The sequence below is a fragment of the Callospermophilus lateralis genome, chromosome X (assembly GCF_048772815.1).
Source record: "Callospermophilus lateralis isolate mCalLat2 chromosome X, mCalLat2.hap1, whole genome shotgun sequence".
NCBI classification, from domain to species: domain Eukaryota; kingdom Metazoa; phylum Chordata; class Mammalia; order Rodentia; family Sciuridae; genus Callospermophilus; species Callospermophilus lateralis.
Genome location: NC_135325.1, coordinates 32512558 through 32525425, shown reverse-complemented (window position 1 = coordinate 32525425; position 12868 = coordinate 32512558). Strand labels below are relative to the sequence as shown.

The following is a 12868-nucleotide window of genomic DNA, read 5'->3' as shown; positions in this document are numbered from 1 at the left end:
ATATATTTAATTCCTCTGGCATTATTACATTATATTTCAAGAGACTTAACTTCATTCTTAGTTGGTTCTTATTTGACCTGGCTTCGAACATTGTTGATTTAAATTTAAATTTAGCAGCTCCTCTGCCTCTCTCTGGGTTTTAGAGAATGGGGACAATTTTAGAGGGATATGTAGCTTAGTAGTAGAGTGCATGCTTAGCATGTAAGAAGCCCTGAGTTCAATCCCTAGCAATAAAAACAAGAAGGGTATGGATTTATATAGAAAGTGAGATGGCCTATTCTTTCATGCACATGGTCCAGGTCATATGTCCAGAACTCATGGCACCCCTGTTGTCCCTATCACACTCACATTCCCTTCTTCTGCTGCCCAGAGTTGGTGTGGAGGAGCCCTCCGAAGAGGACCAGAACGAACACCGCTGGCAATACTTCAGGTGACACAAGGGCATACTCAGCAAACAATTAACTGGGCCTGGCTTTTTTCCTTTCTAACCTCAGATATTTCTCTTTATGCTGATTGTTTCTTTTAGCCAAGGGGCTGGAAGTTAATTCTAATCATTCTTTCCACCCTTTCTCTGGATTGATTGATGTGTCTCAGTATTGCTGGGATTCTTTCCCCTTTCCCCACATTTTGGACTGTGTATTGTCGACATGAAAGCCCGAGTTGGCAGGTGTCTCCTTTTGGTACAACTGAATTTAGTGTTAACAACTCATTTTCAGTGACAACAGATACTTTTTCTGTAACATCCTGCTTATGATCTACTAAATAAGGTTTGTGACTCATATAGGGTACTAGAATTTCCTATTTCAATTGTGAGTGAAGCATGACTTCTTTCATCCTAACTAAATACACACGTTCTTGTGTTTTTTGGAGTATTTGTGTGCTTATACCTTCTCATGGTGATTCAGAAGGTATGAAGAATACTTTTTAAACAAAATGGTAAATATCCCTCTAAATGCAATTTGTTTCTCAGTATCCATTCAAGTTTATGATATAATTATGCTTAAGGGTGGTGATGTAGGAACAAACAGAATACAAACTTTAATGTTTCTTCTTTCCTTTCTTTTGCTCTAACTGGTATGCTTTCTTCCTGATCTAATTCTCAGTGCTGGTAGATAGATAAAATGCAAAATATGCTTTAACTCTGTTCTTGGCATTGTAAAAATATTTTACTTCCTGGAGGCAGTAGTAAAAGCAGCAGTACCATGATTCTTGGGATATCACGTCTGAGATATACACTGTAATGACATGCATGAAGTTAACTGTAATCATTAAGCTCACTGGGTTCTACTATTAAAGACACACACACGAGTTCATTTTTGGATACCTCACTTTAGGTACCATATAAGTTACAGATGAAACTCCTTCCTTTGGCACATCCTACATTTATTTTGAGATACAGTCTTACTACATTGCTGAATCTGGTCTTGAACTTGGGATCCTCCTGCCTCAGCCTCCTGAGTCACTGGGATTACTGGTGTGCACAACCACACCTGGCTGAAACATCCCATCTTTAAGAAGGAAGTATAAGTTATTACACCTGGCACACGAGGGAATTCAGATTATGACCTGATGTTCAAGGTTTTATATGAAGGTGTGTGTCTGATCATCTTCAGATTGTGGTACAACTCAGTGGGGGAGCACATGCATAGGGTACTGGCACCACCTCCAAAATTTAAATTAAAAAATTAAAGTAGAATACTTCTAAAGCTTCTGAGATTTCAAGACATTTTTTCTGTTAACCAGAATGAACAAATTATTATACCAGAAGGAAGTTATTAATTTTTGGTATTTATTCATTCCAGAATGAGCACATCAGTTTGATTGCTTTATTTTCTCTTTGGTGTGGGATTTCCACATTTGTCTAATTCTTAATGCAAGTAAGTATAATTCAGTTTATTCTGGAAGAAAAGACTGTTATGTGTGCTCCAGTGAGCTCAGCCTACATGTATCAGGGGAATGCTAAAATATTATATAATAAAGCAGAACAAAAAGTTCCATATTTATATAATGTCCTAGGTCAAAAAAGCCTTGCATCAGATCAGGAGAGAAAATTTATATTATGAAGTCACCTGAAAGTAGGAATTTCAGAAAGTTAGGGGACCCTGACAAGTCTTCTGAGGCTTTAAAACTGAAATTAAAATCATCTATCTGGTCTTTTTTACTGCCTAGCACCACACCAAATACCCTGGCCCATTGCTTTACCTCCTGTTCCCAGAGGCCAGTTTGGTTCTGGGCTTTGCCCCAAGGGTGGGGCCTTATGTAGGGAGTCTCAGGGTCCTGTGTCATCCTTGGGGATTGGTCCAAGGGGCCCTCAAGCCTGCCAGAAGAGTAATTATGAAATCACCCTAAAGTAAACAGCATTGAATGGAGAAAGAAGTTGCAGAAGGATGATATTTGTGTCTCATAGCCCATGTTCTGTTTTCTTTGGGGCATTTAAAAGCAGTAGCAATCTGGGAAGCAGGTCTTTGTTTTCTTTCTTAGAATTTTCATATTAAGCACTTATACCAGAAGTAGGGACCTCCAGGAGACCCCATGTACCTTCCCTGGTTACTCTGTCTGTGGGAGGGCCCAGGAGATCGATCCTTTTAGGTTCTGTGCTGTCAAGAGTTTTAGGCTATAGTTCAGGTTATATGTGGTTGATAGCAAGTGGCTGCAGTGAAGGTTGGAACTTCCATGGCAGAAAAATGATAAAAATAAGGAAAAGGCACATTGGGTAAGACGGTCCTTGGAACTACAGTTTTCCAGGGAGTATATACAACCAGAGCTGAAGATGGCTATATTGGTTGGATTTTAATTAACTATCTCAGTTAACTAGCATTTTTTCCCTTTTCCTTCACATTTAAGAGAAAGGGAATCTCAACAAAACATTCCAGAATTTACTGGAAAACGTTTAAATTACATAATTACTGGAATCTCTATTTGTCTGTTTCCTATATTTACCTATTATTTATCACCCTGTGCTCATGAATCCTTATATTTGTCGGTTTTAGATCCTGAAATAATATGAGCTCATGAATCATAATAGTAGATTAAATTAGAAAGGAAAATAGACTGATGTGTTTTTGAAACATTTTCACCAAGGATATAATTAAGTATTCTTTTTTTAATTGTGAAAAAAATTTAAATCTAAAAAAAAGAAAAGAATAAAACAACAAATACCTACATACTAACCTGGATTTACCACTTAAGATTTTTATCATTTCGAAAGGTCATTTGTGTGTCCCCCTTACTCTCACCTGTTCCAAAATACCTCAAAATACATTGCAGACATCATGACTTTCCATCCCTAAATACTTTAAAGTGTATCTCCTAGAAATCCAGTCTACTATATGACCATAAGAGTTCTTTTACACCTAAGAAAAGTAACTTGAATTTTACAAACACACAGACACATACATCCAGGATCCAATCACAGCTTACTTTGTCATGTCTGTTTAGTTTCTTTTAATCTAGAACAAACCCCCCGATTTTTGGTCTCTTATGATATTGATTTTTTAAAGCATTCATGGTAATAATCCCAGAATCTGGATTTTTCTGATGTTTTCACATGACTAGAGATGAATAATCATTCTTGTTAAAATACTATAAAGGTCATACTATACATTTCTTGTTGCATCCTATCAAGTGGCACATGTTGTCAGGCTTCCTCTTAAGTCATGTCACAGTTGATCACTTGGTGAAGGTAGTGACCCCAGTCTCTCTACTATCAAGGTACCATTTTTTCTTGTTAATTAAAAAGTAATTTGTAGAATGATCTTTTAACATCATATAAAAGGCCAGACTCCCTACAACATTTACTCAGTGGTAAAATCATTCATTAATGATCCTTGATTAAAAGAGTGATTATACTGGGGGTGGGAAAATGGAGATTTTCTAATTCTGTCATTCCTTTTACTTTGCTGCTGCTACTACTACTACTACTACTACTACTATTACTGATACTGGGGATTGAACTCAGGGGTGCTGGGTTCAATCGGGGCATACCACTGAGCTACATCACCAGCCCATATTTTTTTTTATTTTGAGACATGACCTTGCAAAGATTTTGAGGCTGGTCTTGAACTTGTGATCCTCCTGCCTCAGCCTCCTGAGTCACTGGGATTATGGGCATGCACCACTACATCTGGCTATTATCTTTTCACTTTGTAAGATAATAATCCCAATAAAGAAGAATATTATAGTGTTTTAAATTTTATATACTGACAAAAGTAAGGAATCTCTCCAATAAGTAATCAGTTCAAGAAAAATTTTACTTAATATTTATACTACTTGGGGTTGTGTCATCACAGGAGCCTGGTGTTATCCTTGATAATAGGAATTTGGGTGTTAGTGAGCAAGCAAAAAGTTAGCAGACACTTGTTGCTTTTTTAGTTAAAAAAATGTGATAGTGGAGAGACATGGCTAGAATTAGTACATTCTGGAATCTGCACAAGTCCAACTTAGTAGCCACTAGTTACAGATGACTATTTAAATTTTAATTAATTGAACTAACATGTAAAATGCAGTTCCTCAGTTATACTAGTTCTATTCCAAGTGCTCAGTGGTCACATGTGGCTGGTGGTTACCATATTAGCATAGGGATAGGACACTTCCATCACTGCTGAAATTCTGTTGGGCAATGTAGATCTAGAACAATTCTTAGGTTTCCCCAGAACAAAATGGCAAAGTTCACAGGTTTTGAATGAGATCAAGGAGACTTTAACTTCAGGAGTTCATCAAGTTTTGCAGTGTTTTGTGCTTTGATTTAGAATTCTGTCCTGACTAAATGGGCCCAGGATAAGTGGATGCTTCTAGGACTTGAATGAAAATGGTCCAAGCCTAAACTTTATATAAGCAATTCTTGTTAATCAGATTTATTGTAGTTCTGGTTAAACAGATTTTATTCTAGAAGAGATGAGTTGAAAGAATTGAGAAGGCTAAATTTCACTTGGTAGCTTTTTCTGTATTTGACTTCATTTTCTTTGTTATAATACAAGACACACTGTCGTCTTTTTGCCCTGTCCATAGGCCTCCTATTTCATCTGTATTGATAAAGTCAATTTGTTTAACTGATAGTGACATGGAAGACACATAAAAGCTAATATATACCTCTTTCAAAATTCACAGTGCAAAAGGTAGAGATTGATAGTAATGCATCCGAACTACCATATTTTTGGTCACACTGCCCTTCACACCCTTCAGAAGCCTATCTGTGGTTAGGCTAAGGGCAGGTGTGTCACCTGGAATTCTGGTAGGCTGACTGAGATGCTTGGCCAGTGCTTGGCCCTTCTGAGTATACACCTGGGAGCTCATCTTAAGTAAATTAGTCTGGCAGTAAATGGCTTTGCACTGCTATAGAATCTACAAAATGAAGGCTAATATTGGATTCCTAGCTGTTGACCTTGTACATTGCTAACAAAACCATTATATAGAGGATTTTTCTTTCTGAAATATACATTAAGAGACTAAAAACTGGTGAGGATTAAAGATCACAGCTAGGAATTCAATGTGTGACCTCTCTTTTGGCCACTTTTATACATTAGACACTTGGTGTGCACTAGAACTCTAGTGTGTTACTTTCATGGGCAGCCCTTGGCCTCCTGGATTGTATGGCTTTCATATCAAAAGATCTCCATGAGATTTATTGTTCATACATTCCCCAGATAATGTCCAGTGGCAAGGACCACTGCCTGGAAGTAGCCTATATCGTGTAGCAAAGTCCATCTAATTCAATACAAAGATCTCATCAAACCCCAGGCCATGGCAAAGAAATCTAGTGTGAAGTCCACTATAGGCTTTTAACTAATTGCTTAGAACAGTACCTGGCAGAGTAGGATTTTTGTAAATACTGAATGTGTGAATGCACCTTATGGTTTTAAACTTTGCCTTCAGCATAAGATGAGGTAACTGTTCCCTTTTCTTTTCTATCACCCTTCCCAGGGGTATGCACCTCAGGTGAGTGCTACACAAACCCAGAATAAGACAGACTAGAGATTGGCTTTGAGAGGCGAGGCACTTTTGTGTTGACTTCTTACATACACTCCCATTTCTATATGGTCTCTTACCTTAGAAAAGATCCTGGGTGCCACAGGAGTGAGGGAGAAGAGAAAGAGGAAGAAAAGTAAATAAATGCTTGCATATGGGACTTTGTGCATTCCCTGTCTGCTCATTAGAGTCAATGCCCTGGTAGCAGACAGCAGAGACAATCCTGCCAAACCCACTCACACCTCCCTTCTAGCACAAAGCTGACCTAATCTACTAAAAACTTCACTCTTGGTTTACCTTTTATACACAGTCCATTCTTTGTGACACTGGAAGGAGTGAAGGGAGATAGAGAATTTTCTTGTTATCTCTGTTTTCTCTTCCTTGTTCCATATTATCTATGTCATCAGTATCACAGTTCTGTGCCTCAGAATGAGGAAGGTGCGTACAGCAATAGTTGGTATGTGACTTAAGCCAAGACAACAGTTCCTCCATGCTTTTCTGGAATTTGTTCTAAGTGGATTTTGTCACTATGCCTTTTCTTTCTATCTTCAGTTGTTGCTTTTAGTTGCGTGAGTTCTAAAGATCATCTTTGGTGCAGGAGAGTTTGGGATCACTGGGAAAGCAAATCGAGATTCTAGGTAATAATACTGTTAAAGAAAGCATTATTCTGATATTTGTTAAAAGGGTAAGCAGACTTTATTCAGGACCATCACAGTTGGTATAGGAACTATGATGGGGTTTGACAGTAGAAGGAAAAAGCTAGGGCTCAAAAGATAGACCATTACAAAGAGGAAACATCAAGGTAAGAGGGATTCTGGCTAAACTGACCTGATAGGATTCTTGCTGAAGTCGGGCCAAGATGATCAGTCATCAGCCAGGGTTTGTTAGAGGATGGAGAACCCCATCCTATTTCAGGGGATTGAATATCAAGGATGGGGATTCTGGCTAAACCAACTCAGGAAAACTCTTGCTAAAATTAGGTGATGCAAAGACAGACACAAAAGCTCAAAAGTCAGGGAGAATTCGGGAAAAGGATTCAGAAGAGGCTGACTCAAATCTGGTCAAGGAAAGACTCCGTCAGTATGCATGCATGCATGCTGATGTAGTTGGGGGAAGTGTACTGATTGCTGCTTAATTTGAACACATCCCAAAATAGTAAAGAAACTATAGGGGGCTAGGGATATAGCTCAGTCAGTAGAGTGCTTGCCTCGCATGCACAAAGCCCTGGGTTCAATCCTCAACACCACAACAACGACAAAAAAAAAAAAGAAAGAAAAGAAACTGTAGTAAAATGTTACTGGTAGAACCTCATGATGGTGACTGTATAGGTACTCTAAGTTCCTTTAACACTTCCAAGTATATCTGAAAAAAATTTGTAACAGAATGTTAAGGACATCAAAGCTGGTCAGAGCAGAAGGGTGGAGGCAGTCAAGAGGAAGGGACCCACATTTGGGTAATGGGGACTGCCTCTTGCAGGAAGGCAGATGGACAGTTAGCAGCATGTGACATTTTCCAGGGGGCTTGCTAATGCCATATAAGCACAGAGGATTGATTGCCCTCCAACCCTCTAGGACATGATGTGGTCTGTGGCTTGACTTCTGCATGACAGCCTTCCTCTCCTTGTAGCTAACAACTCCTTCTGTTTTGGGAAGATGGTCAACCTTGTGGCTACTTTTCAGCCAACATAGCTGCCATGGACCAAGCTAATGTTTTCTGTTTTTGTCCTTGTCTTCCTCCCTGGTGACTTTTAGAGTTGGTGTTGACCCAGATCAAGACCCACCACCCAACAATGACAGCTTTCAAGTCTTACAAGGGGTAAGTAACATGAAATGCTTCTTTACAGGGAAGACATAATTTAAAGTAGCTAAAATTCAGCGAGTATTTGCTACATACTAGACATTGTACCTGGACTCCCTCATTGTCATCTTGACATTGACCTTTTGACAAAGTTCCCCCATTGGAGGCTGAAGGGTAAGCACTTAAAAAGTGGTTTTAAGTTAGAATTAAAAAGTGGTTTGTTTTGTAGGTGAAACAGGCCGGGAGTTAGCTAGATAATGAAGATTTTCAGAGATTTCATCTTGACAGTTTCAGACCAGTCAAAACATCCTCAGCTGTTCTACTGTTTCCTGTTGTTCCTATCTTTGTACTGAAGCACCTGTAAAAGGAAATTAATGAAATGATTTGGTTGGTTTTATGTAGCAGAACTCGCTGTACATCTCTCATAAGATCTCCATGCTAGAAACACTGGGCTTGAAATGAGACTTAGTAAAAAATTTACTGTTGCTTTTCCATGGAAATATTTGAGAAACAGCAGGTCCTAAGTGCTAAGGGTTCTGGCATTTGGTCCATGCACTGACAGCTAAAATAGCTACCCTCACAGGCAGGGTGAGCCTCCCTGGGTGGGCCTGAACAGGTTAACTCAGTGTTCCTCTCAACTCCTAGAAGACCCTTTGGCTGTGAGCACTGCACATTTGGCCCTGTGAATGGACTGGCAGTGACTTCTGCTACACTTCTGATGGCACCCCATTTGTCACACTGGAGCTATGTCACAGCTTCCCCCAACCTCCTTCTTCCAAATATCACACACAATCAGGAAGAAGGGCCTGCAAAGTCAGTCCTGCTGACCTTTTGAAAACTGTCAAGATTGCTGTCAGACTGGGAAAAACAGGCGAACTTTAGGCTTGGTTCCCCAGGAAACCCTCTGCTAAATGACTCATGCCCTTGTGCAGAAAGGGCCTTATTTCTTCAGATCCTTTTGGCCTGACCCTCTCTTTCCAGTGAGGCACTAACAGGACTGGGAGTGCTCAGTGATCATGAGAAACAGGGAAACAAAAATAGATGGGCTTGTCATGTTTGGGTGAAACCCTGGGTGCTTGCAGTTTCCCCTGAAATAGATCCAGGTCCTGTGCTCAGTGTTGTCATGAAACTGAGATCAGCGGTAGGGAAAGTCCAGATGTTTGTCCCTCACTAGAAAAGAAAAGGCAGTTTTCTCTAAATGAGCATCCTAAAAACAACAAAGAAATGGAGAGTGATATTTGATAGGAAAGCATTTCTTAGAATAAGGACAATTTTCCTCACTGGTTCTAGAAGCTCAAGGTTATAAACAGAGTCATGGCTACAGAGCTACAGACCATTAGTTCATGTGGGAGAAGGAAAGGAGCCATTGGCTGGAACTTCTGGCTCTATGTGAGGGAAGCATAAGAATATTGTAGGCAGACTTCAGCATTGTGTCCCTGGCAAGTTTGACTCATTAGAACAAAACAAGACCAAAACGTAGTTGCTTTGTTTGTCCAGAGGTCTTGGTGACTTTGCAACCAAAACAAAAACAAGCCCAGCTGGAAGCAAGCTGCCTGGGCCAGGATGGCCTCTCACCCCATTAAATGGGGGGGACTTTTCATGCCAGATCAGACACAGCTGAGATTTCTGTTGGCCGGACATACAAACACATCATTCACTTCCTTCCCTGTTTCCAGAAGAGCACTCATTGATGAAGGCCCCTTTGGAGCGGCAAAGGGAATGGGTTTATCATGTCAGCAGGACCAGTACACAAGCCGGATATTATGGAATGTGGAGGAAAGGAAACGCTAGTTTCTGAGTGTGTGTGCATGTGTGTGTGAGTATGTTGTGAGAACTGTAGAACTTAGCTGTTTATATTTGCATCGACATAGGACTTGGTAAGCAAGTTTGTTTCTGGCTCCTCCTCTAGTTTTCCTACAGGCTGAAATCTGATACCCAGTCACCTAAATCTTTAACTTCAAACAGTTGCTGAAGTGACTTTCCTCAAATTACTGCTCTCTGACCACTCCCCTAGTTTTTTTAAATTTTTAGCTGTAGATGGACACAATATCTTTATTTCATTTTTTTATGCAGTGCTGGGAATCGAACCCAGTGCTTCACACATGCTAGGCAAGCGCTCTACCACTGAGCCACAACTCCAGCCACTAGTTTTTTTTCTGTTTGTCTAACAATTGCTTCCTTTGGCCCCTCGATTTTCCTTTCTGCTATTTTTTGTTGTTGTTCTCTAGAAACTCAGAATTAATACTAGTTTATTCATTCACTTGACAAATATTTATTGAGCACTTGTTATATATCAGACCTTCTTTCAGACTCTGGCAATACATCTGCAAAAAGATGAATCTCTGTCCTGAAGGGTTTGGTGACAATGTTATGGAAGAGGAAGATGAAGAGAGGCAGAAGGTGGAAAGCCTTATCTGCTTTTCCCTCCAGGGAGCACTGACCTGTCATTACTACTTCTAATGTCCCTGTGGCCCAGTGGCATGGTCCAACAACTTGGAACTTAGGGAGAGAATTTGCTAGAAATGTTGTTTCTCAGGCCTCATCTAGCCCTACTGAAGCAGCATCTGTGCTTTCACAGTATCCCCAGGGGATTTGTGTATAATTTGCAATTTCAGAAACCTGGTGCAACTCTGGGAATAGTTTTAAGTAGGGCTGAGATATTTTGGTTCATTGGTCTCATAAAAAAAAAAAACCCAAATCAAGTTGCATCATTTATTTGCTTTTCTGCTCTCTGATAGTTTTGTGGGACTACTATAACAAGTCACCACAGAGTTTGTAGCTTAAAGCAACACAATTGTATTATCTAATAGTACAGTAGATCAGAAGTCTGTTGGGCTCAGATGGTTCCTCTCCTTCAAAGCTAAAAATCAAAGCTTGGGCAGATGTGGGCACTAGAGGAGAAGCCACTTGCAGACTCATTCAGATTATTGATAGAAGTCAGTTCCCTGGAGCTGTAGCACTAAGATTCAGTATCCTTTCTCTCAGTTTCCTGGGGACCATGCTTAGCTCCTGGAAGTTACCAGCATTTCTTGGGGTATGGCCCCTTCTGTCTTAAAATCCAGAAACAGTGCTTTTTTTTAAGGGCCTATGATATTGTACTGAGTCTACCTGAATAACCCTATATCCATATACAAAGCCCCTTTTGCCATGTATGTAACATTACAGGCTCCAGAGATTAGGATATAGAATTTGTTGGGTGGCCATTGTTCTTGCCTACCACATACTCCATTCCTGGAAAAGTAAACTATTATTGTTATTGTAACTTTAAAAATTTTAACATATAAGAATTGAATAAAATATGACTCTATGAAGACATCGGTATTCACTAGTTCTACAGAAATTATTTTAAAAATAATACTCTTTACCATTCCTCAGTTTTTTTGGTTCTTTTAATCAGCTTTCTTTTTCTTCATGACGTTTGTTACTGTGTGTGTGTGTGTGTGTGTGTGTGTGTGTGTGTGTGTAAGAGAGAAAAAAAAGAGAGTATATATGTATTTGTTCCATCTCTCTCTGGAAAGGAGCAAGTGCTGAGTCTTTTTTCTTTTTCTGTTTCCAGCACTCAGCATGATGTCTGGAATATAGTTGGCACTTAATGAATGAATAAAAATATACCCTCAGTGTTATATACTCATGCTAATAAGCAGGGTTGGCATTATTTTTGAAGAGGATTAATAATATCAGTAAAAATATTAAGAGTCCCTTGTGTAAAAAGCCACACAAGATAGCCCAATGACATTATGAGTAGGGTTTTCCCCCCAACAAATGTGTGCTGGAAATGACATATACAGTCTTTAGAAATGAACTAAATTAATAATATAAACTCTAACTGTGCTAAATAGTTTACAAATATTTAACCAGCATTGAAAAAATCACATGTTTAATAATGAGTTAATATTTGTTGAGTACATACCACATGTCAGACACTGTCCTAAGTTCTTTAAATGTAAAAATAATTTGGACCTCTAAAAGAAAAAAAATTGTTTTTTCTCTGTACTCACAGCACTTCTAACACCAGTATGTGCAGTTTTTTTCCTCACAAAAACCAATTCTTCAGTTCTCAGTGGACAGTAAGTAGGGGTCCTCTAGGTTTAACTTGATCCTTACCACTAATGGCTTGAAGGTAAGATTATATCCCATAGGTCAAGGGCTCAGTTCTACAAGATTGCCTCCACTTCAGATATCAATCATAAATTCCAGGTTTTAACCTGAATTTCTTTCTGGCAATAAATCAGGAGTTCCTGTGACCTCTTCCTCAATTTCAGTAATTTGCTGGAATGACTCATGGAACTCAGAAAAGCACTTTATTTGCCATTATTGTTTCTTATGGATGATACAGCTCAGGAATGATCAAATGGAAGAGATGCATAAGACATCTCTGGGGATGGGGGTACATGGAGAGTCCATGCTCTTTTCTGGCATCCCATCCTCTTAGCACCTCCATGTGATCACCAACTCAGAACATCTCCAGATCTTTTCATTGAGGGGTTTTATGGAGGTTCCATTACACAGGTGTGGTTAATTAAATCATGAACTATTCATGAATGACTAAATCTTCAGTCCCTCTTTCCTCCCTGGAGGTGGGAGTAGAGCTGAAAGTTCCAGCTCTCTTAGCACAAGGTTGGTTCCTCTGGCAACCAGCCCTGAGCTGCCAAGAGTCATCTCATTAGCATAAACATGGGTGTGGTTGAAAGGGAGAATTAAAAAGGATGCTCTTCTCACCCTAGTAATTCAGGAAATTCCAAGGGTTTTAGAAATTTTGTGCCAGGGGCTGAGGTGAAGACCAAAAGCATATTTCTTGTTATATCACAATGTCACATTCCCATAATGACCCTGCAAGGTAGACAATTTTTATTGTGAGTGTGTGCATGTGTGTGCTTCTGAGAATCAAACCTAAGCCCTCACACATGCTAGGTAAGTGCTGTACCGCTGAGCTACACCTACAAGCCCCCCCCCACACCGCATCGTGGTAGGTAATTATTAAGATCTTCATTTTACAAACGAGGCCACTGAATGTTAGGTAACTTGCTTAGAGTTATATAGCAAGGCAAAAGGCACAATCAGGACGTAGTCTGTTGAGAGGGCCTGTGATATTCACTCCAGTGTCTCT

General features: G+C 39.6%; 2 protein-coding genes across 3 annotated transcripts in view; one reads left to right on the top strand and one right to left on the bottom strand.

Annotated features, from left to right (window-relative positions):
- The window catches only part of LOC143639426 (uncharacterized), an 831269-nt gene that overhangs the window by 685177 nt on the left and 133224 nt on the right, over positions 1-12868 (bottom strand).
- Positions 1-12868, top strand: part of Slc9a7 (solute carrier family 9 member A7) — a 135113-nt gene that overhangs the window by 108749 nt on the left and 13496 nt on the right. For both annotated transcript variants that reach the window (XM_077107578.1, XM_077107577.1), the window contains exons 13-14: positions 371-430; positions 7716-7779. In XM_077107578.1, coding sequence (XP_076963693.1) covers positions 371-430; positions 7716-7779 — 124 coding nt within the window. The remainder of the gene's footprint in view (positions 1-370; positions 431-7715; positions 7780-12868) is intronic.